The sequence below is a fragment of the Choloepus didactylus genome, chromosome 2 (genome assembly GCF_015220235.1).
Source record: "Choloepus didactylus isolate mChoDid1 chromosome 2, mChoDid1.pri, whole genome shotgun sequence".
NCBI classification, from domain to species: Eukaryota; Metazoa; Chordata; class Mammalia; order Pilosa; family Megalonychidae; genus Choloepus; species Choloepus didactylus.
The window spans coordinates 107,477,633-107,505,370 of NC_051308.1; the positions used below are offsets into that span (position 1 = coordinate 107,477,633).

Consider the following 27,738-nt stretch of genomic DNA (forward strand, 5'->3'; position numbering starts at 1 on the left):
GAGGGTCTTAGATCTGCTCCCGGGCAGCGTGGTTGTTTCTGGGACTCCTCGAAGGCAAGAGGCAGCAGCGCTGGGCCTGTGTGTGTTTGGTCCACTGGCTCAAGGCAGATGCATGGGGACAGTATGGGGAAGATGCTCAAGTTTTCTGAATGAACCTTATGTAACTTCTTCGCTGCAGCACCTTAAACAGTGGAAGCAAGTTTCTCTCCCTAATTATCTTTTGTTCAGGCTAATATTAAAATCAGCCTGTATTCCCTCCTCATACATCCATCGATGGCTGGCTACTAGGTGCCAAGGCAAAAGCGGCCTGGAATTTAAACACGACACGTCGTTCTCAAGCTGGCTCATCCAGCCGCCATCAGCGCTGCCTCCTGAAGAGGTAGGCATTTATATAGGCTTCCTGAGTGATGGGTTCCTGTCCCCTCTCTGCCCTTCCCCTCTTTATTCCAATGTTCCCTCCTGTCCCAGGATCCAGCTTTGTGTTTCCTTCCTTATTCTAGTCTTCATTCTCAACTCCCTTCAGTAATGCCCCATGTCACCCTTTGCTTTCCCTTTTCCTCAAATCGAGGGACATTTCTGAATCTTCTCTGCTCCAAAGCCTAGACAAGCTGTGACCAGCTGGGACTGTTTCCCCACCCCCATCTCTGTCGACATAATGCATACCCCCTCAGGTTCCACCCCCAGTCTGACCCATCTCTCCCCCATCTCGTCTCCCCTTCCCAGTTCCATGGCAACGGCTTGCCCATCACCAGCCACACCAGCTCACACTCCTCAGCCCTCCCTCCGGACCGTCCCCTCCCTCCGGACATCGACTCAGGCAACACTCTGGGGCCTGGGGTTTCCAGTCCTAGGCCTTCTTTGCAATCAACCCAACTCGACAATTCTGACCCAGGGTGAAATGAAAATGGTAGTTTCCTGCTTCCCCTTTCTTCCCACTCCATCAATTCTTCCTCTCAGCATAGTCTACAGCCTCAAAAGGAAAAGACTTTCTGCTTAAAAAGGGAATCAAAGCTATTCCAACACTTTAATGGGAATTTTCACTATCTCTAGATTTCCTTCAACTCTCAAGATATTTGCCTTTTGAGGTTGAGAGTTGCCAGTTCCCTCCTCCTCCCCCTTCACATTCCCTTCAAACAAAGCTTTTCTGTCAGGTTTTTGACCCTGAGGAAGATTTTAACTGGAATCTTTTTTTTTTTTTTTCCTTTCCCCCCTTCCTCTCTGATTCTGAAGGATCTTTTGTCTTCTAAGCAAAAGAACTGAGAGATTGGGAGGGTTGTTTTTTTGTTTTGTTTTGTTTTATTTTCTTGTAAGTAATTGGGGAAGAGGGGGAAGAAATCAAAGGCTTCTAGACAGAAAGAACCAATATGGAGCTATTTTTATTCCCCGAAGAGAAAGGCCTTGAAAATGGGAACAGAAAAGAAGGACCTTAAAAGGGAGGAAGAGGTAAAAAGAATAACAGAGAAAATGAGGGAGCACTGGAGAGAAAGACCTTGAGAAAGTGAAAGAGAAGAGTCATAACAAGAGGGACCTTGAGAAAATGTGTTTAGGAGAGAGAGAAAGGAAGAAAGGAAGGAAATGATGGAGCTCCCAGAGGCACCCATTACCTGGGCTGTATGTCCATAGAATGGCTTCTCCAACTTGGAGGTAAGGAAAAAAATTAGAATCCTGCCTCAAGGCAGTAAAGAGAGCTGGCAGGTTCTCTGTATATCCAGTGCCTGGCATACAATAAATGCTCAATAAATGCTGCATTGAACAGAGATGTCATGTTTTCCTTTTCCAGGACCAGACGAAAGGTTGGTTGTAAATGAATGAACAAGGAAGAAACAAAGGACTCGAGACCAACCTCACATGAACCAGATCAGGAACAGGGGTCATGTTTTGCTAACCTCTTTTGTCTTTCCCTATCATCTTCCCTAGGTTGAGTTCTCTCCCTGTCTGGCTAGGCAAAATGCTGTCAGCTCTCAATTATTCACCCATAGGCTCCCCATTTTGGAGATTATCCATGGAAAAATCTTAATCCCAGGCAGGCCGATTCCCTTTGCCACCCAGAACGTTTTGGTTGTCAGTCTTGGTGTCAGCAGGGAATTAGAAACTCATTTAAACAGCGGGCCAAGCCAACTCTAATAAGCAAGGCAAATCTGATTATTATTATCATTATCATCACCATGATGCATTCCAAAGTGGGAAAAAAAAAAGGTTAGAAAAATCAGTGGCTGGGTGTTATCTGTGTCAAGGCTCCCTTTCTACTGGGTCAGCTGGGAGTAGTTGGGAGTTAACTACCTTTACAGATTAACTATCTTTACAGATGCCCTTTAATCTGGGGAACTCAAATAGCTCTCTGAAGCCCTAGTTCATCTTTACAACACCTCTAAAAGGAAGATTAGAGACAGTTCATATTATTTGTTTATTTAAAACATTAGTGGATGTTCTAGTTTTATGCTTACAATTTGCCAGGCACTGTTCTATATATTTTTGACTCATTTAATTAATTGATTTCTCCCATAACAATTTTGAGGCAGCATACAAAGACATTTGGTCAATGACCTAAAAAATAAATTAAGAGAGGAAACCAGACATTGAGTGAGGATGGTAGTGATTTGGGAAGCAGGGCAATAGAACAAGGATAAGAGAAATAAATTGAAGTTTGTATATAGTTAATATACAAAATATATGCTGTAAGATCCTGAATGCTTCAGAGATGAATTTCAAGGTTAGCCTTGAGCTTCCAAGCAGCCAGTGCAAAAAGGGAAAAGTCAAAATTAATGACACAATATACAGTGTCCCTCAAATAAAAACTAACCAGTTGCTTAGGAAAAGTACAGCTACAGAAATTTCTCCCTTGGATCCTCATAAAAGGACACTGTGATGTGCTGACCCATGTCCTGAACAACATCCCTACCATAAATACAATAAGAAGCTTCATAGGGCTGCCCCTTAGGACTTTCCTCAGTGCACACTGGTGGCACAGTGCCAAATGCTCAGCTCAGTAAAAGCAATTCTTCAAGAGCCCTAAACCATTCAGTCTCAGTTCGCAACTCTGACGGTCTGGCTTAGTCTAAGGAATAAAGAGTATCTGGAGGAATGGACTGGAGGTGGGTGATAACAGTGGGCAGAAAAACTGCAAATAAAAAGCAGGGCTCTTCCAAGTTAGCTATTCTGGTTTCCAGTTCAGAGCTTCATCCCAAGATGAGAGGAAGAAAAAAAATCACAGCCCTCTCCTGTAGTCACAGTTTCTTGGGAAGCATCTGAAAGTAGAAGTAGAAGGGATGAGGGGCCAGCTGGCTGTTTGGTTATCTAGGGGAGAGAGTGGGGTAACTGACCGGAACTCATTTAAAAAAAATTTTTTTAAGTGTTTTGGCTTTTTTTTTTTTTTTTTTTTTAATTCTCCGGAGTATACCTAACCCCCAAAATATCAGCTTAGCTTTTGGCCATTTTGAGGCTGGGAAAGACTAAACCTACTGGAAAAATCCTAAGGAGCACTCAGAGAGGAATTAGTGGTAGATGAAACCCAGTTAAGTAGCCCCAGTAAAGCTCTCAGACTAGAAGAGACCCCTTTCTGGAGGAAGAACCCAAGTGTCCCAGCGTTTCAGAGAACCCAGAGGGCAGAACGCAGAGCTCAGCCTCACCTGCAGCACCTGCCATCCTTTACCTTCAGGATCACCCAAGGGGGGAAAGCCCACAACTTAATTATCCACCTAATAATTCAATGTCCAAAAGTTCTTCCATTGATTGACCAAAACCATTTCCCCCACCCTGCAAAGATGGTCTTTTTTCTTAATAGTGAAGGAGAGAAAACTTGTCCAGCCTTGGTCTGAGGAGCTGGGACTGGAGTGAGAAGGGCAGCTCCCCACTAAAGGAAGAAGATTGGAGGGAGGGCTGGTGTCGGCTTGCTGCTGCTTTGAAATCCTCTGCGAGTGAGGGCAAGGAGCGAAGGCTGGGAGAAGGGGAGAAGTTGAGGCAGGCTAGAATCTCCAGCCAAGTCCCCTGACAATGGGCAGGAGTATGGAACCTGCAGCCTGTTACTTAATTATCTCTGAATGGTTTTTGTTCCTGGCTTTAAACATTTACCCCTATTGGGTTTTCACGGCTTCACAAGCTCTCTATCTCCTTTTCTTTGCCGTTGCCATGGCAACAACTCCAGGCATACAACTGTTCTCTGATTTTAAATAAAAGTTGAGGTTTCTCTCTCTCTTTCTCCCTCCCCCCTCCTTTTTCTCTCTTACTATGGATGAGGTTTCTCTCTCCTTCCCCCTTCCCTTTACTTTTCTCTTTGCCCTCCACCTCCACTCCTTCCACCCAGCTGTTTCTTTATCATCCCCTCATTCTCTCATTGCCTCCCTCCACCTTCCTCCGCTCTAAGCCCTGTCCCATATCTTTGAGTTTCCAAGCTGGTCCTTATCCCCTGGTTGCCATGACAGCAAGCGCAGACCCCTTAGGGGGGATGGGGGCAGAGGCTGAAGGATAAGGGCAGGTCTGGGGGAGGGAAGGTGGGGGACCCACGGGCAGCCCCAGGAGCAGTGTCACCCAATATTCTCTCTGGACCACCACTTCCTCTCTGGGCCTCAGTTCTTCCAGTGACTAATGGGCCATAGAGTCCTTATGTTGCTATCCCTCATCCCCAGAAAGGACAACAAAGTGATGTGTGATCTGTGATGATTATGAATGGTGGAGACTGGCAAGGTCTGTGGAGGTGACCCAGGTGAGGCAGTGGCTTTCCAAATTGGTGGGAGATGTGTGTGCTGGTCGGAGAGTGTGTGTCTGCGCGTGCATGCATGTGTGTGTACAGGGTAGAAGGGTTGAAGTGGAACTTCAGGTCTAGTCACAGCTCTGAGGCAATGAGTCATGTATCCCCTCTGAGGCTTGGTTCCCATTTGCAACGTTCACAGGTTGATTAAATCTGTGATTTTCAAACTGTACTCTAAGGTGCTGTAGGTCTTCTGAGATGTTCCAGCAGCTACTGCTGGTGGGAGATGGGATGCAGGGCAAGAAGAGAGGGGGAGCAGCAAGTGCTTGAGACCCTAAGATCTTAGTTCTACCATCTGGCACCACAATTGGTCTGCTTTCTGACTGCTTGGGACAGGAGATGTAGATTTTCCAGCAAGCCTTCTCAAAAACTTTACATGTTTCTAGAGGAATTTAGGGCCTCTACACACCCTACCTGCGTCCCAGCTCTTTTGCCTCCTGCCTGCTCTCTCCCTAGCCCCAACTTTGGATAGACAGGTAAGTCATGGCTTATGTGGAAATCTAATTTTGGAAATGGGCTACATGTCAAAATATTTTACTTCCTCTTGAACAACATAAACTTCTCTCTTAATTTTATGGGGTGAGTTTGGAGGGGTCAAGGTCAAATATGTGGGTAAAGGGAGAAATGGACAACAATCGGCTTTTTAGAAAAAGCTGTGGATTGGGAGTCAGAAGACGTATTTCTAGGTCTATCTTTCCTCTTGTTAGCTCAGTGCTTCTCAAATGGGGCAATTTTGCCCCCCACAATGTCCAAAGACATTTCTTATTGTCACAACGGGGTGGGGGGAGGTACTGCTACTGGCACCTAGTAGATAGAACTAGGGATGCTGCTAAACATCTTAGAGTACACAGGACACCCCCTCACCCCACCCCACCCCATCCCACCCCCACACACATAAAAGAATTCCTGGCCCAAGATGTCAGGAGTATGGAGACAGAGAACCCCTAGGTTAGCTGTATCTATCTGGAGCAAGTCATTTCCCCATTCTGAACCTCAATTTCTTTATCCATAGATTTGTACCTTACACTCAATCATTCATTCAACACATATTTACTGAGCACCTGTGCTAGGCAGTGTTCTAGGCACAGGGGATAGAGGCAAGACCAAGACAGAGAATGTCCTTGTCCCCAGGAAGTTTACATTAACTTACATTCCAATGAGGGAGCAGAACACCTTTTATGAATTTCATGTTATAGTTAAGGAAAATGACTTGTACAAGGTTACAATGAAAGCCAGGAAAGAAGCAGGAATCTGAACCCAGGGATCCTGAGTGCAAATCCAGGCTCTTTTCATTATTCCACACCATAAAATATTAGGGTTCAACTGAAAATAAGAGCTAACAGATGCTGCATGTTTACTGTGTGTCAGGTACCAGGCCAAGCACCCTACACAGATGGTTTAATGTTACCTTCACCACCACCCTATGGAGTAGATGCAATATTCTTCCCACGTGGAGGTAAAGGGACTTGCACAAGGTCCCGCTCAGTCTGAACCCTGGTTATCCAAACTCCAGATCTCGTCTCCTGAACCAGGCACTGCAGAGCACTTCAGGGGCCGTGGACATCACCTAATGAGCTCCTCATGTTACAGATGAGTAAATCGAGGCCCAGAAAGAGGACATGACTTGCCCAAGAAGCAGCAGCAAGTTAAGGGTCACAGTCAGGGTTAGAATCCAGGTCAGCCTACTCCTATACCCTTGAGCTCTAAATTTTTGTCATCTTTTTGGGGAAGAACAGCGGGAAGCAGGAGGTGCACTTTAAGAAACAACGACGTTCAAACCCCAAGAATCGAAGTCTGAGGGAAAGGGGGAGGGGGAAAGTAAAAGAAATAGCTGGTGGTCATGAGAATGGAGAGCTGCCTCCAGATGGGAAAAGAGAAATTGGGAACTAGAAAGGGAGGCGGAGTGAAGGAAGGGGCTCTGAAAGAAGAAAGATGCTGAGCACAGGAGCAGGGCCCCAGACTAGGAAAAGGAGGCTTCTGGGCATGGCTGCTAGTGACACCCCCAGATCCTGGTCTTCCCAGGCGTCCTTGGGCTCTGGGCCTCACCACCTGTCACCTTACCCAGGCTGACAAAACTTCCAGATTCACTCCCTCACCTCAAAACACACCCTGGCTAGAGAAAATGAAGGGCCTGGCATGCCCTCCTGACCTTGGCTAAGCAGAGAGAAGGAGACAGCCAGATGCCCCAGTGCCCACTGCTTTTCCTGACACCCAGCCCCACCGTGGGAAGCCCCCCCACATTTCCCAGGCCTCCATCTCCATTGCAGAGCAATCCTTCAGAATCCTGAAGAGCCCAGCACAGAATGTAGCACAGAGCAGGGACCCAGGGACCTGCCAGGCTCCCTCCCAGGCTTCCCCGTTCCTTCTGGATCTCCTTGAGGCTCAGTTAATCTCTTGAGACACTTTAAAGGCCCCCTCTTTATAGATGAGGAAAATGGGTCCCAAGGCTTCCCTTAGGGCCCCAGTCCTCACTGAGGAGACCAAGACATGACAGGAAAGAGGCTGGGGTTTGTTGTTTGTTTTATTTTTAACAAAACATAGTCCAGGGCCTTGGGGACCTTGCAATCGGGTTGGAAAACTGAAATGTCAGTGCTTTAAAACTGAGTGTAAACTAGGCCTGTAAAATGAGGTAAAAGGGTAGGTTAGTCAGGAAGGACTCGCTGGAGAAGGTAAAACTTCGAAGCCTCAGACAGCCTTCAGATGCGGGAGGCGGAGGGCATGGGTTGAGGAGTAAGGAGCTTGCATGGCAAAGGTTCTAGGTCTTTACAGCAGACTGAAATTCCTGTTTGCTCCTAGTAGATGGCCCTGGTTTTCATTCTTCCCTTCCCCCACAGCTCTGGTTGGCCTCTGAGATGATTAAAACCAAAAGAATTTTAAATGTCTGGAATTCACTTTTCACCACCGATGCCATTTGCTTATTTTCTCTCCCTCTCTCTCTCCTTCCTTCTTACAATTTTCTCCTCTTGGGAGAGCTATCTGTTGCTTCCTTCCTTTCTTTTGGCCCAGTTTGCTCTGAGATGAATCCCAGTGCACACCAGTTAACCTTGTTTTTGTTTGGGGGAGGAGGAGAGAGGGGGTTGAGTGTCTCAGGCAAAGGGGAGGGACAAGGGAAGGGTGGAGGGGCCTTGATCTTGCTGGCAAAAGCTCCCAGAAAAAGAAAGAAGAAATAGCTTTCAGGGAATGAAATCTGCCAAATGTTTATGTTCCCACAAGACTCTGCAAAACCTTTTCATAGACCAAAGCTAAAGTTCAGGGCAAAGCCGGAACATGTTTCTTTTGGGGAGAAACTCCTATCAACATGCTCACACAAGCACTCATATCCTTTGTCAGGGTCCCCCCACCTCCCCAGAGCAGGGTAGGCCATCCTCGGGGAGAGCAGACCATCAGTCTTTTGGGGGAGAAGGGGGGGGTAGTTCTTACTCTCCTCACCCCGAGCCCAGACCAGATCTGAAAATCCTCAAAATGTTTGTTTCCACCCCAGTTTCTGAGCAAACGCTGCTTCTCCTGGGGTACCCCCACACCATTCCTCCAAAATCATTACTTCCAGCTTGGCTCGCAAACCAAAAGTCAGAGACATCAGGAGCCACGTTCAGGAAGAGCCCATCCTGTTTGTGAGGTTCCAAGAGACAGCAAAAAGTCAGAAAACTGTGGTGTCAGAAAGAATCTTGGAGATGAACCATGTTTTATGATAAGAAAACCAGGCCCAGGTCACTGAGTGAAGTCACTCTGTTAAAGGCAGGAGCAAGGCCAAATCCCTCATCTAGACTCCCGCTCCAGTGCTCTTTCCGTACTGCGTCCTGACTATGGAGGCTCCTATTGTAATGCATAGGAAACCACAAGCCATTGCACACAAGCTCTGGGACAGGCACCGCAGGTCTGAGGCCTGGAGATGAGCAGAGGGAAGATCATCTGCCTGGACTTGCATACCAATAAGCTCTGAGCTGGAGGCAGCCCCAGCCCGAACAATGTATTTGTGGAAAGAAAAATTGCACTGGGACAGAGTGGCCTGGGCTGTCAAGGCTTTGCTCAATAACACATGCCAGAAGGAGCACAGGGTTGAAATGTTGTGCCCTCCCTGACCGAGGAAGTAGAACAAAAGGGCCCTCTCTCCTTCACCGGCTTTTTAAAAAACTAACTTGTTTTATGTGGTTTTTACTAACCATATGCTAGATGCTTTCTTTTATGGTGTAAACAGTAATAATAATAATAATGATAATAGTAGTAGTTGTAGCAATGGCTGTTACCATTTTACTAAGCACCTAGATGTGCCAGGGACTCTGGTTTACATGTACTATCTACAATCTTTTCAAGATCCCCATTTACCAATGAAGAAACTGAGATTCAGGTTATACGGCAATCCCAAGGTCTGAGAGAGTTTGTGGCAAAGAAGGTAGTTGGATCCAATTTATTTCATTCTAAAGATCGAGCACATTGAACAGGTCATGAAGAAAATCCAACATGGATTTTCCACATCCCTCAGCACCTACTGCTGGCCCTGCAGAAGCCCCAGCTCAGAGACCTGCAGACAGCCCGGTACAGACCCATGGGTGCCCCCTAGAGATTTGGGAGCTGCTCCAGCTATGTGTCTAACTTGCTGGGTAAACTCTTCTGTCTTTTGAGCTTCTCAAATCCATCATATGGACTTGTGCCCTTTCTGTTTAGCTATGGATTGGAAGCCCAAGGAGACCCCCATCCAGCTGGTCCCAAGGACCCTCCCATTTTCCTTCACTTCCTGCCCTGTGGCTGCACTCTCGGGAGTCAGGGCCATTCAGTGTAACAATGTGAGCTTCATAACCATCCAGACAGAACTGGGTTTAATCCGGCGTGACTTGGGAAAATTTCTTATTCTCCCTCGAGCCACAGTTTTTCTCATCTCTAAAATGGGATGAGCATGCTATGAATATTGTTAAATTGAGGGGAGCACTTGGCACAGCGCCCACATGCACATGATGCAGGTGCAGAGTAAGTGCTATCTCCTTTCCCTCTACATCTGATCCTATTACTGGGTAATCTTTCCCTAATCATTTCCCCGGGTTTAAGCCCCAGGGTATGTGTCTGGGTCCTCCCAAAACAGAAAAATTCCAGTCCGGACCTGGTCCTCATTTGGTGGTGGACTTTCCCTTCCTTCCACCTCACAGACCCTCACACTCCACCCCAGCTTGCCAAGCCTCCCAGCCCACGGCTGAATCGACTTCACTTGAGACCATCCCTTGCTCCTCACTTAGCTTTCTAGCCACCAACCTGTACACATCTCCAGTCATCCCGCCCTGCAGGCCAAGGAACCCAGAAATAGGGATGCTCGCTCGCTCGGGAGATAAAGACAGCAGGAAAGCCGACAGCCAGAGCAGGGACTTCCCAGGGCACCTCGGGACCGGCCTTCCCGCCACTGGCCGTGCCTGCTTGGTTCTGCTGGGCTAGGGCTAGGCGTCCTGGTTCCCGTCTCTGCCCATAACCCCAAGTGTCCCCCATTTCTCCCGCCCCAAGGTCTCTTTCTTCTCCCCCTTTGGTCTCACCCCTGCTGCCCAAACCCTACCCTTCTCCAGCATGTCACTTCCCACTCTCCCCTTCTCTCTCTCTTCCTCCCCAGCCCCCTCAGCTGCCAGCTTGGAGCAGGAGGTTATGAAAATGAGCTGCATGCCCAGGAGACTGTAATTATCTGCTAAGTGTGAAAGCCAGAGTGATTAATTAAGAGATAATAAAAAGAAAAGGAGGGCGAGAGGGGGGCCTCACGGCTTTGCTTTGATGATAGAACCTGAGGTGAGCCAAGCAATTAGGGGAATCTTTATCGAGAGTTAGCTATAATCCACAAATTATCAAGCACCAAATGCTTCAGGAGCAGAGGCATTTCACTCCTGCCGAGTGACAGACTGACAGACCGACAGACTGACAGACCGACAGACAGGGAAGGACAGCAGGAGGAAGAGGGCCCAGGGAGTGTCCAGCTGGGAGGCAGAGAGAAGTCGGGAGTGCTGGGGCGCGTGGCCCTGCTGCTGCTGGAGGGCTGTGCAGATCGTCCTGCGCCAAGCCACCAGGCAGCGCTGCCAGGACCCCGGGCCATGGTTGTCCTATCCTCCTACCCTTGAAAAAGGGTACACCGAGCAAATGTAAGCTGCCCCACAGGCAGACGCCGCGCTGTAACCAACTCATAACATCCATGCTACCTCCTCCAGGACAGGACACCCACCTTTCTCTCCCCACCTCTACCAGACACATAATCAGTAGGACTTACATTCCACCCTGGCCTCAAGGGAGCAGGAGCTTCTTTAACACCAGCCCTCTCCCGTGGTGAAGGCTGCCTGTGCATGTGGGGATGTGTGACACGCGGCGGGTGTGAATGCTGCAGGGGCCACACTTGACAAGGCGCCACCACAGCTCCTAGCTCCCGGAGGCTCCGAGTCACGCTGCCCTAGCTGGGCGGACCTGTCTCCTTGCTCCCAGTCCTCTTCCACCGAGCCCTCCTGTATGGGTGGCTCCTCCACCTTCTCTTTCACTGGATCCCACCCCTATTCACTCCTTCCCACCTGGCTCCATTGTTCCATCCCGCTCTCTCCCCTGCTCCTCCCACCCCACCCCTTCCCCGCGTCCCCAGGGAGCCTTCCCCAACTGATCCCTCAGCTCCAGTATTTCTTTCTGTCTTTTCCTGTGAGAATGCATAGCAGAGATAAAAATTTCCCCTTATTTAGATGATCTTTGTATGTGTTTGGTCCCTGGAGATAGGGAACCTGTCTCCCCTATCACAACTAGGTATTTAAGGACAGAAACCAAGTGTCTCTCCTCAGGTTTAAGTTTAGAGGTGGCTAGCATCATCTAATATGGCCCCAGTATCCCAGGGAAATGTCCAAACTCCATCAGATTTGAAAACCCAAAGGCAAGATGTTTCACAGGCACCCCATCCCTTTCTTTCTCTGCCTGCACTGACATCTCCTGGGATCCACCTGGAAAACCTGGGCTCAGGACATCCCTGAGTGATGGATGGTCCAAAGCTAGAAGTGACTGTGACTACCACTCCCCACATGCCCCACTCTCCTACAGGTGTCTGGCTTCAGCTCCAGATGCCAGGGCTTCCCTCAGCCTGGCCCCAGAGAGAGGAGGAGGGGCCCCTGGGACCATCGGCTAGGGATGGTGGGAAGGACACCAGAGTCCTTCAGCACCCAGCTGCTCAGAGCCGCTGAGAAGGGGAAACTGGACAGGTAAGGGCATGGTGACTCAGCCAGGTTCCTGTAAACACCGTCCTTCTGGCCCTGACTTGGGGACACTGCTGAGGACAGACTTGATGGTTTGCTGGAGGGCAAATCTGACCCCCAAAGAAACACCCTTCTCTGGTTTGGCTGGGGCCTCGGAGGCAGTCTCAACAATGACCTCTTTGGGCTCGCCTTCAAGTGTGAGGAAATAAACCTTTTGGGGGCTTTTGTTACTTGCCCAAACACAGAGAATATTGGAGACTAACTAAATTACAGCCTCCAGTTAGACAGTTTTCATGATCAGGTTAGACACGAAGAAGAACTTCCTGCCTGCCAGGGATTATTAGATACGAAAGTGGGCAGAGAAAGCTAATAAAATTCCTTTCTCTTCAGAAAAAGAACGAACACTGATGTCTCTAGGTCAATTCAAGTTAGCCCACCTAAAGAGAGATATCCTGAAAGTCCAAAGATGTTGGAGTTCTTAAAGATTCATCACTCTATTTTTTTGCTTGACCCCAGATTCTGGGTTCCATGAAGCCCACCCTGATTGATCCTACCCAATTCCTTCTTTATTTATTCTGAAATCCCTCAGGATTTAGGTGTCTAGTTTGCCAATGTCCCCCTCTATGCTTGCAGATGGCTGAATGTGTGTCAATTTTCTGAGGGAGAGGAAAGGACGAAGAAGAGTTAATGGGGTCTTGTGTGCCTCAGTGAACAGGACTCCACAGATACAAGGGCCAACCCTCCTCCACTGAGCCCAGGGCACCCTGGAGGCAGGGACTCTCTTCTCTGACCCATGAATCTTCCCCTACTACCTGGGGCTCTGCACACAGCTGGAGAAGGGAAGGAGAGGGTGAGTTAGTTCATCATGATGGCTGAGCAACTCTTAGGTATACGTCAGTGCTGGAAGCTGACCTGCCCCGAGATGGTCCCCCACTGCTCCCCCAAAATCATGTCCCCAGGTAACTTTATGACCCACCCCTTCCTTCCCAAATCACAGAATTTGCTTATGACCCAATTCTCAAGCCAAAGCCAGCAGGGTCAAGACCCTGGCTAGCAGCTCTGTCAAATGTTCTTCCCCGAACCTTCCATTGAGAGCTGAATTATGGGGATTTCTTTTTTCATAAAAATAAAACAATAAATAAATTAAAAATCAAGTGGAAACCACTGGTTCAGGCATGGAGAAGTTTCCATGAACATACCCGCTGGTTGCCTTGCAAATTTGCAGCTGGCAGCTGTTGGCGTGAAGACTTGGTGGGGTGGGGGTGGTTGGGAGCTTGTGAGGTGGCAGGGAAGAGGCCGGGCAGGTGAGTCTTGGGGCTGGCAAGCACTGCCCCTCTCCCGTCCCACAAACTGCTTCCCTAAAACAAACATATCAATGAACCTGAATCAATGGCCCAAGCTCTGTTACATAACTGAGCTGGCTGAAAAGTGCATTCAATTAAATGGATTCTATTTTCTCTTCATTTCCATTAGAATGTCGAAGATATATTACCCTAGGGAAAAGCATCCTCCAACACCTCAAAGTGTGGTCCTAGGACCAGCAGCCACCGCACGAGAAACAGAAAATCTCCACCTGACCCCAAATCTTCTGAATCAGAATCTGAACTTAAACGAGGTTGCCTGGTGTTTAATAAACATATTAAGTTTGAGAATCATTGTTCTAATACACTGGGTTCAAACCTTCTGGAGACAGGAGTTAAAATGATGGTAAAGCTTACTGTTCACTGGGAGTGTTTTCCATGACTAAAGGTAGTAGTAAGTGAGTGCTATTGCTCTATTTTACAGAAAGGAAACCGAGGCTCACAGAGGTTAAGAGGCCACTCAATCTTCAGAGCCAGGACACAGACATAATTCTAAACCAGGGTTCTTTCCGTTACACTGTGCTGCCAAAGCTCCCACTGCACTGCATCCCGGAGACCAGAAATTCAACCATTACCCACATCACTGGTCACTTCCCTTGGCACAGTTATCAGAGGCTTATCGGTACACGGCCTATATTTGTTCATCACTCATTCCACTCTACGCCTTCCTTAGATCTGCCTTGGACTGTGAGCTGTAAAAAGCAGGCACTGTGCAGTATTAATAACTATGATTTATTGAGCATGTATTGTTTTCCAGATACTGATCCTTAATAGAGAATCTTTCATCAGTCTCCACAACAGCTTTATGAGGTAGGTATTATGGTGTCCATTTTATTGATGAGAAAACTGAGGCTCCAATTAAGTGATTTGGTCACAAAGGTGGCAGCCCCTCTGGGAAAGAGGCTGTCTCTCCCACAGGCACCCTGCTAAGGTCCCGGGGTACTCTACGGGTTACCCAATTCCAGCAACAAGGTTGGATTGAAGGAGGCCAGTCTAATTATATGACCCTGACATGAAACTGAAGGCAACATGCACAAACTGAATCCCTTAGATACATGCTTTACAGGCTTCCCTCTCAATTTTCTGCATAAATGGAGAGCAGCAGCGGTGCAGATAATCCAGAAGTCATTTCAACTTGGCTTTGCAATGCATTAGATTTTTTATTTTGGGGGGAAGTCAGATTTTCCTTTCTAATTATATTTGACTCAAACTGACATTAAAATGAGTTTACATTCTCACTCCATCCACTGCCTGGTGAGGGAGAGACTTCCTAGATGTGTGCTGGGTGATAGGCACGTCAGCCCAGGATCAAACATCAACCACAAAATAGCTTACCCACGGTGAATGCTGGGGACTTGAAAGCACGGGCAGCAAGAACCAGCTACAGGTATGTGTGTGGGAGAGAAGGGCAAAGCGGGGAGCACTGGGACATCTAGGAGTTCCCCCCTTCCCACACTAGCCTATCCCACGATGAGGTCAGGCTAAAAGATTTTGGGGGTAGGGAGGTAATGTATTGAGGGTGAGAGGGACTGAGGCATACAGTGGTAAGTCATTTGCTCAGGGTTTGAGATTAAAGCCCAGGAGTCCTGTCCAGACAGAAATCCTCCTGCATGACTAGGGAATAAAAATTAAGAAAACCCCAACTTCTCTTAGAGGCTTCACCCAGCCATCCTATTATGTCTCCCTGGGTTTCTGCTCTTTCTTCTCTTTCTTCTGCTCTCTTCTCTCTCTCTCTGCCCCTGTTTGCCCATCTCAGCTCTTTTCCTTTTAATAACCTCCCAGTTAAGCAAATCAAATGGGAAGAAGCAGTTAAAAGCACCTCATGGCTTGACAATGTTGGGTAATGGAGCGAGCAGGGCCCTAGGCTGTTCCTGGGAGAATTCAGGAAGGAGGAGGAAGAAAAAAAGGGGAAAAAAAAAAAAAAAAAAAAAAAAAACTCAGCTAAGCTGATTACAAGGACAAAGTTAATTTAGAAATCAGCTCTACTGTGTGAGAGTGGGGAGGAGGGTTGGGGGAACTGGACAGAGAGGTTGGAAGATCTGGGGAGAGTGCCCTTTATATAACCTGCCTTTGTTCCTGGAAATCATAATCCTTCGGAGGGACCTGGGCTCACTCCTTCGGATTCCTCAGCTCCCTCCATCCGGAGCAGGGGGCACAATGAGGGATTGTCCAGAGCCTGGCTATCTTGAAGAGCACTGCATTCCAGAGGCTCCAGCCGCAGCCACTGAGCCTCACATCTGTGGACGTCCCCTCCCCCTGGCCGGCCTCCCTCCCCCACTCCTCACCCCCACCACTCGGACAGTTAGACTTCAGCATTTTTCACATACCTTTCTCCCAATCTTTATCTTATTGTATTGTCAATATGTGTTCATACATCCTTCTCCCTTGCCAGCCTAAGAGTGCCTCAAGGACAGGGACTGACCCTCACTTACCGTTTTATCCCCAGTGCCTAAGCTGAGTGCCAGGCATAGCACAGGCATTGCAAAACCACTTGCTCACTTGAACGCAGATTTCACCCACAAGGCTGGAACCCTCCCTCCCTCAAAGGTTTCCATTTGGAAACCCAGAGCTCACTCCCTTGCTGAGGCTTTTAAGAATCTCTAGAATCAGACCCCAAATAGGCTCAGACCCCAAGTGGTAGGCTCAGACCCCAAATGCATATGTGGCCGATGGACACAGCCTCTGATTAACCCTTAACGGACTAACTTCGGATTGGCCCTCGGATGGATCCAGATGGCTCCCCTGGGCCCTGGCAGTGTAGAGACAGCCAAGGCTCAGGGGGAACAGATGACAAAGCAGCCTCGACTCAGGCCCAGGCCACTCGCTTAGCTCCACTGAACTCTGCCTCCTGGCATTTTTACTTTATACCTAAGGATTCTCAGAGAAAAAGATCTCATCCTCTCTCCAAGCCTCCCCAACTCAGGTCTGCCTGGTCAAATCCTGGTTCTCTATTTCAACTTTTTTTTGTTGTTGTTGTTGTTTTTCAATTGAAGGGGCTGCAAATCTCCACAGCAGCAGATGAGTTTAAGGGGGTTTGGTGAGGACTGAGGTGGGGATCATACCTGTTTTTAACATATCCTTTGTCTTCTTCTTCAAAAAAAAACTGTACCACAAGTTCCTCGCTCCTCACTTCCTAAGGTCAACCTCTGGCCTGGCTTCTCAAGGCCTACTGTGGCCCGGTCCACTGTTCTGATCATCTCATCTGTTTCTTCTCAAACCAAATCCACCAGCCCCAATGTACCGTCCACATTCCAACAGCCACACCTTGGCCGGGGAAGTTCAACCCTTCAGCTAATGCTCTCCCCCTTCCTGCCACCTCCACATCCTGTCACCCTCAGGCCACTTCCTCCATGGAGCCTTTCCTGGCCACTTCAGCTCTTCTGAACTCTCCAGCTCTGACAGGGGACGCTGCTATCATGGCACCAGCTACACCCTGCCTGAATGACCAGGAGGCTTTGTGTCTGCACAGCTTAGCTTTTTGGAAGGGAGGGACCACGTTTTCTTTTTTATCCCCCATAATTTCTGGCACTGTTTTACAGGTAGTAATGGGCATTTGCTCATTTAAAAAAAAAAAAAATATATATAATTCTCCCGATCGTGTGGAAGAGGAAAATGAGGCCCACTGAGATTAAGTGATTTGCACCTAAATCAGGAAGTGAGACCCTTAAAGGCAGGGATCATATTTTATTCATCTGGCAGCACTAGAGCCATTTCTGTGGATGAACGAAGAGTCCTTCCTCTTCCCACACATCTTCCAGTGAGGATGTTCTCTTCCTACACCCCAGGAGGAAATGAGGGGCAGAGAAGAGAAGTGTCAAGTGGTCCAGCCCAGAAGAATCTATGATACCTAACCCTGCCTGGGGTGGGACAGCCTCCTGGGACCACCCTGCCAGAAACTGAGCACCACCTCCAGAGGCTCAGGTTCCTGCTGCCCCTTCCCTGCCTCAGGCCCCTCTGCCTTCTGGGAGAGCCCCAGGTCCCCTTCCCCAGAGCTAGGCCCCCAGAGGAATGAAGCAGCAGCCTTATCTCCAGGGAAACTCCGGGGAATTTGCTAGGGAGTGCTGGAGATTTCTACCCTTGGATTTAAGACCCTTAATCCTGAGGAGGGTGGTTGGTTGCAAGGCCCATTTATTTCAATGTGATCCCAATTTTGTAAAATGAGCTCAAGGAGGGTAGAGAGGGATGCAACTTCAGCCCCTGGAGACAGAGTGAGGTTAATAAAAATTGCTGGAGAAATTAAACATGGAGGGAGGGAGAAATTGAGGGCTCGGAGAGGGCTGATAGAGGGAGAAAGGGTGGGATGGAACAAAGAAAAATGTGGTCTTTGGTGGTGTCTGGAGCTAGAACAGCTTTCATCCAGTGTGCTTACAGAACCTAATCAGGGTTGCATTGTCTGTGAATCAGGGGTGGGAAGGTGTAAGAGCCAAGAAACTGGGGTTGCAGGGTGGAAAGGAACCAGAGCCATGCAATGGGAAGCCCAAAGGTTCTGACTTCCTTAACCTCGTAGTATGTGCATCTATCAGAGAGGAGGTGGAGTATGCAAGACAAGACAAAAATACTTAGGATAGCTTCTATAGCTAGAGGGAAAATGATACAGACAAATCTGTATGCAGACAACAGGCACTGTTGTGCACCAGTGCTCTGGTGAATGGGCAGACTGGGGTAGACAGAGCAATCTGCCCATAGGTGTATGCAGGTGAGAAACATGCATGTGAGTGCATTTGAGGGCGTGTGTGAATATATGTGTGTACATGTGGGGTACACTCGTTGTGGGGGGAGACTGCATCCCCAGGCTCGCCTGCAATGGGCAAGCAGAAGAGGTGATGATGACCATCTGCTAGGAATCAACCCTGTCCCCCAACCCAACTTCCCTGCTTGGGTTCTGGTCCTGGCTCTGTCTCTTACTAGCTGTACAATCTTGGGTAGTCTGCTTGGCTTCTTTGGGTCCCTCTTTGCCCATCTGTAAAATGGGGATAGTAATACCTACCTATTAGATTCAATTGTTGGTATTCAATTAGCTACTTCTAGGTACAAATCACAGAGTAGGACTTCCACAAAAGTCAGTTACCTTCTCCCTCCCTCACTCTAAGAGAGCCTATTCACCTGTCTTCTGAGCTGCCTCTTCTCCCTGGCTTCACATTTCAAGATCAAGGACACATGGGCCTCCTCTACTGCTGACCTTTCCCCTCTCCCCCAACACCCTCAACCCTTCCGAGGTCAAAGCCCCTTCAGGAGATTACAAAGCAAACTGGCCCAGAGACCCTGGGAAGAAACCAGGAACTGGTAGCTCAGGAAAGGGCAAAGCTTTCTCTCCTCTGGAGTCAAAGGGAGGAATTTCCCTACTCTCAGCTGGAAACAGCTCCCAGAAATTAGGGAGGTCAAGGAATTTGCCCTCTCGCCCCTCCCTCCAGCCCAAACCCCACCCCTTGGCAAGTCATTTAGCACTGTAGGTCTCTGTTTTCTCATCTATTAAATGGAGAAATAACAACCACCTTGCCTACATAATAGAACGATCGTAAATCTCTAGCAAATGAGTTGGTACATGTGAAAAAGGTGCTAAAATTGGAAAACACAAATGCAAGATTAAACTCCAAAGGTGAGAGAGAAGGGCGCTGGGCACCGCAGACTTTCTGACAAGGGGCAGTATTTACAGTCCCCGTCTCCATTAAATGAAGGATGTGTCCTGACATCTAAGTTTTGCCTCATAGATGGTCATCTAAGAAGGATGTGGGCCAGAGGTTTCTAGGGTGAGAACTGGAAGAGGGCTGCAAGAGGCCCCTTCTACAGGAGGAGCCCTTCTGCCACCGTGGCCAACAGGAGAAGGCACAGGCTTCCTTCCTCTCCCACAGTTGCCCTAGGGAGACACGATAAAGCTCTGTAGTAGAGGCTGCCGGGCATAGCGTGGGCTTTGTAGTGAGACAAAAGAGGGCTGGAATCTGGAATCTAACACTGGAGGTGTGACCTTGAGCAAGTTACTGAAACTCTCAGCTTTGGTTTAACAGCAACTTCACATGGTCCCATGTAACAGATAAAGAATATGAAAAACATACAGTAGGAATTCAAGAAAAGATCATTTGGATGCTTGGGTATGGGAGACAACTTCCAACCATCACTTTTCACCCACTCTGGGTCAGGCAGGTCCCAGGGGACAGGATGGGATGGCCGTGCCTCAAGTGCCAGGTTGGACAAAGCCATCCAAATCCCTGGCCTCTGAGATTGCCAAGAACAGGGCAGGTTTGGAAGCTGATGGGAGTACCCTTGGGAGAGCCCTGTCCTGGGGTTCTCTCCAGGCCCCCCACTCGGTACTCCACCCCTTGTCTTTGTATCACTCTGGGCATTTCCAGCAGTCAGCCTAGCATGGTTCACGGGCACTTCCCAAATTTGTAGTTCATGGGCCTGTAAGGCTGTGTTTAATATTAGAAACCAAAGCAAGAATGCAAACCTTGTTATTTGCCAAGTAAAGTCCTTAAAAAAAAAAAAAAAAAAAAAAAAAAAAAAAAAAAAAAAAAACTACAAACAACTGCCATTTACTAGCACCATCATATCATCAAAGAAAAACCATTAAGCACCATAAAAAGTAGTACAGAATCTCAGAGTATGGATTGTTTTAAATTTTTGAATGAGTTTATCTTTATGAGACACTCACTCCCTTTGCCTCCTAGTTCTCATTGCACTATGGGCTGGTAGAAACACTGTCCCCAGACCAGCATCGGTCCTGGATGGCATGTGGGATCTCTGGCAAAGGGGAAGAGTGCAGGCTTTGGCGTCATCTGGTCTTACACTAACCACCAGATACTCAACCTGTCTAAACCTCAGTTTCTCATCTATGAAATGGGAATAATAGCAGAGGCCACCTCATAGGGTTGTTGTACAGATTAAATTAGATAATGCATATGAAGTGGTTAGCACAAGGGATCAATAAATGATCCATATTATTTTCCAGAAACTGAAATGCTGCCACCTCGGGACTAGAGTCCTTCTTCCTTTCACAAAAGAGCTCTGGTTCCTTCTCACTTGAATGCCAACCTCTTCCACTTTGCTCCCTCCTTAAGTCCCTTCCCAGAACCTTTTCTGTGGAATTCCTCCAACCAGTGAGAGGCTGGTCAGTTTTCCCTTCCTGGTCTGCCAGTCTGGCTTCTCTCCATGAGAGGTACAAGGAGGTGGGACTAAAGACCAGGACTGAGAATCTGGGCAGCTAGAACTAGAAAACAAAAAACACCCTAAAGAGGAGCTGGAAAGGAGGCACAAACAGCTCCACTGCCTACCCATTTGTGTCCGGTCACAAAGTCACCATAGCAAGCATTTACTGAGCTCTTTTCTCTGTGCCGGACCCTGTTCCATGCACTTTGCATGTATACTTAATTGTCATAGCAACCCCGTGAGGTCTTATTACCAACCTCTCTTTACAGATGAGCACACCGAAGCACAGACAAGGTACGATACCGGTTCAAGTTATGTGATTACAAAGCTACTAAGCGGCAGAGAAGGGGTTTAACCAAGGAGCTGGAGGCAAGTCTGTGATTTAATCATCATTTAATACTGTCTCCCTCCTTCCAACATTGTAGCACTCTCAACAAGTCAATCAATTGATCAGATATTTAAGGAGCACTTACCTCGTGCATAGTACTGTGCCAGAAACTGTTGGACAAAAGAGAAATTAACACTCGGTCTCTGAGGATTTAAAGAGGTCCTCCTGAACGAGCTTGCATCAGAGCACACAGTTCTCAAGTCAAGGGGGTAAGAGCAAGGAGAACCAAAGGCAGAAGAGCCAGGGCGATCAACCGCCAGCTATGATAACTAGCAGAGGATAAGAAGGCCTACAAACCTCCTCCTCCTCCAGATGGTGGCGGGGGTGTTCTCTGGGGTCTGGGAATACGGCTAGAGGTAAAGTACTGGTTTTCTACCTTTGCTTTGGGTCTCAGTGAGTAGAAGGCACAAGCTGGAGACCATTCAAGGTCAAGGAGAGAGTCCCGGCATCCTGAATTCTGCCAAGACCATCCTGGACTTTTCTCCAACCTTAAGGCCCTGCTCTGGCAGGGCAGAAATGGGACATCTGGGGTTTTTGTGTCTGTAGGTAGCACAGGGAGGGGAGAGCTGATTCCGAGCTACTCTTCTAGACTCTCTGTTCTCTGCCAGGATGTAGCTGTACCAAGGGAGGTGAATACTGGAATTTTAGGAGAACCATGGGCCTTTTCCCTTTACCCCTCACCCCCCTCAAAAGCAGCAGCAGGGATGCCAGGGAGAGCTCTGGGGACTTGAGGGACAGATTTTTCTCCTACCCCCACCTCCAACCCCCTCTGGAGGCAGCTCCCGCCCCGAGCCTGCCTGTCATCCCACATTGCTCTGATTAGCTATAATCTTTCTTTTTCAATTTCTCCTCCCTGAGACTGGGGAGCAAGAAAATCTCCTAGAAAATGAATAAATATTTCAATTTTCGGCGCAATCAGTCTGAGGAGCCGGCGCATGATGGAAACGGGGGGAAGGATAATGGGTTTCATTTAGATAAGAAACAGAAAATTATTTAGTGAAAAATGAAGATTGATGAAGCCCATTGAAATTCTTTAAATTTTTTATTTCTCTGTCTGGGCTGAATCTCCCCTTTCCCTCCTCTCCACTACCCTCAATTCTATCATCTTCTCTTCCCACCCTCTCATCTTCCCCACTCCCACCCCTCAACCCACCCCGTGACAACCCTCCCTCTCTGTTTCCCCAGTCACTGCTCCAGGCCCTGACTCAGAGCAATTTCTTTCAAAGGATGGAAGCTATGGATGCCCATCTGAGGATGCCCCCCTTCCCACCACGAGTGTCCCAGCCTCCCCAGACCCCCTACTCGAGCACCCTCAGTCAGCTTCTCAGGAACTCAATTGTGATTTCCTCTCCCCTCCTGTCTATTGTCTCCCTTTCTCTTCTTAAGTATCCCCCCTCCCTCCCCAAGTACTTTTGCATGCTTTCATCAGGTCCTGCTTTCACTCTGGTTGGAGGTGGGAGGTGGGAGCTCAGGGTCCCCCAACCCCTTCCCTTTCCAAAGGGAGAAAGGAACACACCACAGGCTTCCCTCTTTCTGACCGCTTCTGTCCCCGATTCAATCCACATGTATTTCCCGCTGGCTAACTGCAGCTTTTGTTCCTTGAAGCTCGTTCGCATCCATGTTGCTGACATGTGAGGGCTGCAGGAAAGGGGCAGACAGAAGCTTGTCCCCAACTCATACCAACACTGACCCAGCTGCCCCATCCCTCCACCACACAGGCGCTCCCCCTTCTCCCCCTCTCTGGCAGCCTGGTTGAACAAAGTCAGAACTTAAGTCATCTTCCCAACTTTCTGCCAAGTGACTGGCCTGGCCTGCCAACCCCACGGCCAGACCTCCCCTTTTTGTCCAGCACCACCTCCCACTCTCCACTAACACCCTTTCCATCTGTATCTTAGATGTGCATGTGGTGGGGGGACAGGGATGACAATGGGTACCCCACAGGGAAAGATGGATCAAGACACCCCACCCCCAACTCATCCAGGCTTTGCCTTTTGAGCTGGGGAGGGGCCTGGCAAGAAGAGGAGAGGATCAGGGTAACATCCCACCCCCGAACATACACCCACAAGCCCAGGAAGGGAACACTGAGCAGGGCAAGGCCTGGGACTACTCTGTCCAAGACAACTTTGCTCTTCCCAGATGCCCACTCCCCCCCAAAATAGAGACCACCTCCTCCATTTTATAGTCTGTATATCTCCATAGGTGTCTGTCTGCTAGTATGAATTTCTGTTCAAGTTTCTTTGTTTGCTTGAGGGTTGGTTGTTCGCAGAAAGGCCTCTGTGTCTAAGTGTGTAGCATGTCCTTGTAAATGTCTGCATGCATACATGTATTCTCTATGAGTTTTTATGTGCTTCAGTGCATGCGTGTGTGAGTCCGTGCCCATGCCGGGGAGAACGTGTCAGTGTCTTTGTGTGTATGTGTCTGTCTCAGCGTGGGGATGTCTGTGTCTCCGTAGGGTAGGTGAGAAGTCTTTCTCTGTCTGAGCCTGTTTCATGGTGTTTGTGTGTCCATTTCTGTGTCAGCTCCATTTGGGGGTGGGGTGGAAGAGAGCTCAGAGGGATTTAATCTTCCTTAGTCAGATCCAGGGGGCCAGAACCCACTCCCAAGGACCCGGGTCCTAGATGGAGCCCGAGTTGTTGGTTTCCTCAGCACCCTCCCCTTCCCCTCACTATCATCTCTCATATCTCCCTCCTCTCTCTCACCTCCCAGCCTCTCCCCTGCCAGTTCCAAAAAAACCCCAGACATCAACACTTTCTTGACCCTAAGTGGGGTGTTTAGCCCACCTCAAGTGCCACCACCACCCCCAAAAGCGAGCGGGGGCTGAAGCTGCCTTTAGAACTCCACTGCCTACCTACAGCCTCAGTGGGCAGGGGCTCCAAATCCCCGTTAGGGGCCCCGAGGCACCCCTCCCAGGCAGTCTGGAACCGCGGCTCAAACTCAACACCCCCCTCCGCCGCCCAGGAGGAGCTGGTGGGGAGTGGGGGGATTCCCATATCAACATCTCGAAGAGCCGGACTCCCAAGCTTTCCGCGCGCACCACCCCCCCAACCTCCAAGAGGTAAAATCCCACCCTCTTCCCAGCCTTCCCCTTAGCCCCGAGCCAGGCGTCCGGACTCCCCGGTGGGGGTTCCAGAAGCTCTGGAAGACTTTGAGCGTTTGGGGTCCTTTTTTCACCCTCACCCCCCGGCCCTCGCGCCCCCAATTCTCCGTTCTCCCGCGCAACAGAGGAAACAACTTGGGCAAATCAACAGCAAACTCATTCTCTCCAGCCCCGGTTGCTCCGCGCCCCCTCCCCCAGGTCTCGGCGTCCGGACCCAGATCCCGCCTCGTGGCTTCTCGCCCCGCGGGGCTGGCCACGGGTCGCCCGGCACCCCCGCGCTCCCCTATCCCGGGTTCCGTTCCGCGGGCACCGGAGTGGGAGCTGGGCTTCCGGGAGGGGGGTGCTGGGTGGGGGGGTGGCTTACCTTGGGAGAAAGTATCGGAGAGAGTGAGGATCCAGACGAGAAGGCTCAGCATGCTGTCCGCCCGCCGTGCGCCCGCCCGCGGCTGGGGCCCGGAGTTGGCGAGGGAGCGAGAGGAGCGGGCTGGGGAGGAGGGGAGCCCGGGAACCCGCCCCCCGCCCGCCCGCTCCCGCCCCGGCACACAAGCACACACACGCACACACACACACTCACGCGCACAAACTCACTTCCCTTCCCTCCGTTCCTCTTTATCTCCCTCTTTCCTCCCAGTCCTTTTTCTCGTCCTGTTTCTCTCTCTTTCTCCCTCTCCCTCTCTCCCCCCACCCCTTTATGATCTCGCGCCTTTAAGCTTTATCTCTCTACGTCTCTCTCGATCTCTGTACCGCTCTCCCTTTCTCTTCCGTTCCTTCCCTCTATCCCTCCCTCCCTCCTCCTGACGTCTACTCTCCCTCCGACGGCGCCTCCCTCCACAACCCCTCCCCGTCCCTCCCCCCAAGGCGCGCTCACTCACTCGCACACACACATACACACAATCACACACACTCACACCCCTCGCTGGAACCGAGATGGAAGGAGAGCTAAGAGAGGAAGGAATTGAGTGCTAAGGCAAAGGGGGCAAAGAACGTGCAAACGCTGGCGCTGAGGCAAGGACAGCTGGACCCCTGCCCATCCTCATCGCCCCCCCCCCATCCCATTTATATTTACATCTTGGTCCCGGGCTAGGGAACGAGGCAGTCGATGGAGGGGGGGCAATGTGGGGGGCTGAGGACAGAGCCTCTAGCCCAGAGGATGACTTGGAGAAGGGTGTAAGTGTATGTGTATTTGGGGGTGTGTCGGGGGGGCAGGTGGTGTTTCAGAGAGTTAAAAAGCATAAAAACCTCTTTTTAAAAATATGTGCCACACCCGGAATCTAACCCCTGGATTTCAGAAATTGGGAATTCTCAATTGACTAATGAATGTTGGGGTGGGGGTGGGGGTATACATTCCTTTCCCCACCTACATAATTCAGAGCTGGAAAATCAGGGCTGCTTCTTGGATCTGCCTTGAGCCCCTGCCAGGGGGCCTCAGCCAGCACGCAGTGGGGTTCGCTAAGTGTTGGGGTCCTTTGTGGGCGGCAAGAGGTGTAGTTGATTCAGTCCTTTGTTCATCTTGGGTATTCACCCTCCCAGAAACCACCTCGAAGGCTTCAAAGGGCCAAGGCCTCACTAAAGGAAGCCAGAGGCCAGGACAGCCACCAGATCTCTGAGCAAGGCAGGAGTTTGAGATCCTCTGGGGTCAAGGAACTGGGAGAAGAGGGAATTCCCAGCAAGAGTAACCAGGTCATTCAGGAGGGGTCTCCTCTTTCCTAAGAGTCCAGTTTGGTAACTAGCTCTGCTCCCAACCCCTAACCCAACAGTTTGGCTCGCAGGGTTACTCAGTTGGTGCCCAGACGTCTGTGCCCTGGAAGATGAGTATAGAGAAATAACAGAGGAGTCATAGGAATTGCACAACTTTACAGTACTGTGCTGGCCCTCCCTTCTTTCCTCCTAGATTCCAGGTCTCCTGGGTCCCTAACACTCCCCGCCAAGATTCCTGGGTTTTGGTCCCAAAGCGAATGTTGATGGCTCTCTGCTGCCCTCTGCTGATAGGAGGAGGCTACAATTCCCTCTTTCATCCACAGATTCTGACACCAGGCTGAATTGTCCACACACAACTAGAGGATACACACAGAAAAATACACAAGCTCATTCAAAAGCACAAATATGCACATACCCCGAGAATCCCACATATGCTTGCAAACACATATGCACAGGCAAGCATACAGTTTAAAAATGAAGAGCCATACCTAGTCCAGAGAAACTGGAATACAGTCCCAAACACATGCACACAGATACAGACAAACACCGACAGACACTTAAGGATTCTCACTTATTAATCATTCATTAATTATGCATTCCACAGATATTTCTTCAATGCCTACTATATTTCAGTCACAATTCTAGGGCTTGGAGATATAATAACAATTTTTTTCAAGAATAGAGAAAATCCCTCCCTCATGGTGGGGCGAGGGTGCTGTAGTCAAATATAAAATATGTCTGGCTGTTGTAAGTACTATAGGAGATTTATAAGGCAGGATAAGAGGAATAGGGGGTGGAAAGGAGGGTTGAATCGATATTCTTATAGGTAATCAGGGAGAGCTGCTCTGCTAAAGTAACATCTGAACAGACCCGAAGGAAGCCAGGGATTCAACTATTCATGCATGTGAGGGAAGAATGAAGCAAGTAAAGGTAACAGCATGTGCAAAGGCCCTGAGGTAGGGGTATGCTTGGAGTATCAGGGAGCCACCCTGTTCTCCTTTCACTCTGCATGAAAGTGCCTGGAAGGGAGGGCCATATTGATACTAACTTAGGAAAATGCTAAGAAGAAAATGTCCAGAAGTAGAGAATAGAATACACTTAGCTTAGTGCTCCTTGCCTGACTTCTAGCTTCTCGTATTCAAGTTTGATGGTGACTCTCAGTGGGAGGAGGAACTGGGTTATCAAAGCTTTGGACTTCCTGTAGGCTGTCTGTCTCATCCCTAAACCCTGGTAAAAGAGGGGCCAGATTTCTGCAGTTCCCTTACCAAAGCAGGAATCTCGCCTCTCTCGCCTATTCCCTTAACTTCTTTTCCCCTTCTCCTTTATTTTAATTAGAGAAGTTGTAGGTTTACATAAAAATCATGCATAAAATACTGAGTTCCCTATTATCAACACTTTGCATTAGTGTGGTGCCTTTGTTACTACTGATGAATCAATATTACTATAATTATACTATTAACTATAGTCCATGGTTTACATTAGGGCTCCCTGTTTGTGTTGTACAGCTCTGTGGGTTGTTTTTTTTTAATTTATTCTAATAACATATATACAACCTAAAATTCCCCCTTTAAACCACACTCACATAATCAGTTCAATGGTGTTAATTACATTCACAGTACTGTGCTACCATCCCCTCCAAAACTCTTCCATCACCCCAACAGAAGCTCTGCACCAAAGGAGCATCAACTCCCTGTTCCCTACCCTCACCCTGGCCCAGGTAACAGATATCCTAGTTTCTGACTCTATGAATTTGCTTATTCTAATTATTTCATATCAATGACATCGTACAATACTTGTCCTTTCGTGTCTCTCTTTTTTCATTCAACCTGATGTCTTCAAGGCTCATTCATGTTGTCACATGTATCAGAACTTAATTCCTTTTTATGGCCAAATAATATCCCGTTGTGTGTATATACCACATTTTGTTTACCTGTTCATCTGTTAATGGACACTTGGGTTGCTTCCATCTTTTGGCAATTGTGAATAATGCAGCTGTGAAGACTGGTGTGCAAATGTCTGTTCAAGTCCCTGCTTTCAATTCTTTGGGGTACATACCTAGGAGTGAGACTCCCTAGTCCTAAGGTAATTCTATACTTAATTTTCTGAGGAACAGCCAAACTGTTTTC

General features: G+C 48.9%; 1 protein-coding gene across 5 annotated transcripts in view; it reads right to left on the reverse strand.

Annotated features, from left to right (window-relative positions):
- KIRREL1 (kirre like nephrin family adhesion molecule 1) overlaps positions 1-24,548 on the reverse strand; it is a 95,825-nt gene extending 71,277 nt beyond the window's left edge. For 3 of the 5 annotated variants that reach the window (XM_037825635.1, XM_037825636.1, XM_037825634.1), the window contains exons 1-2: positions 24,279-24,548; positions 13,128-13,286 (exon numbers count right to left, since the gene is read on the reverse strand). In XM_037825635.1, coding sequence (XP_037681563.1) covers positions 13,128-13,286; positions 24,279-24,330 — 211 coding nt within the window. In that variant the 5' untranslated portion in view covers positions 24,331-24,548. Of the gene's footprint in view, positions 1-13,127; positions 13,287-22,333; positions 22,456-24,278 lie in introns of all 5 variants that reach the window. The other 2 variants (XM_037825637.1, XM_037825639.1) reach the window with 2 other exon arrangements.
- Between the last annotated feature and the right edge of the window lie 3,190 nt (positions 24,549-27,738).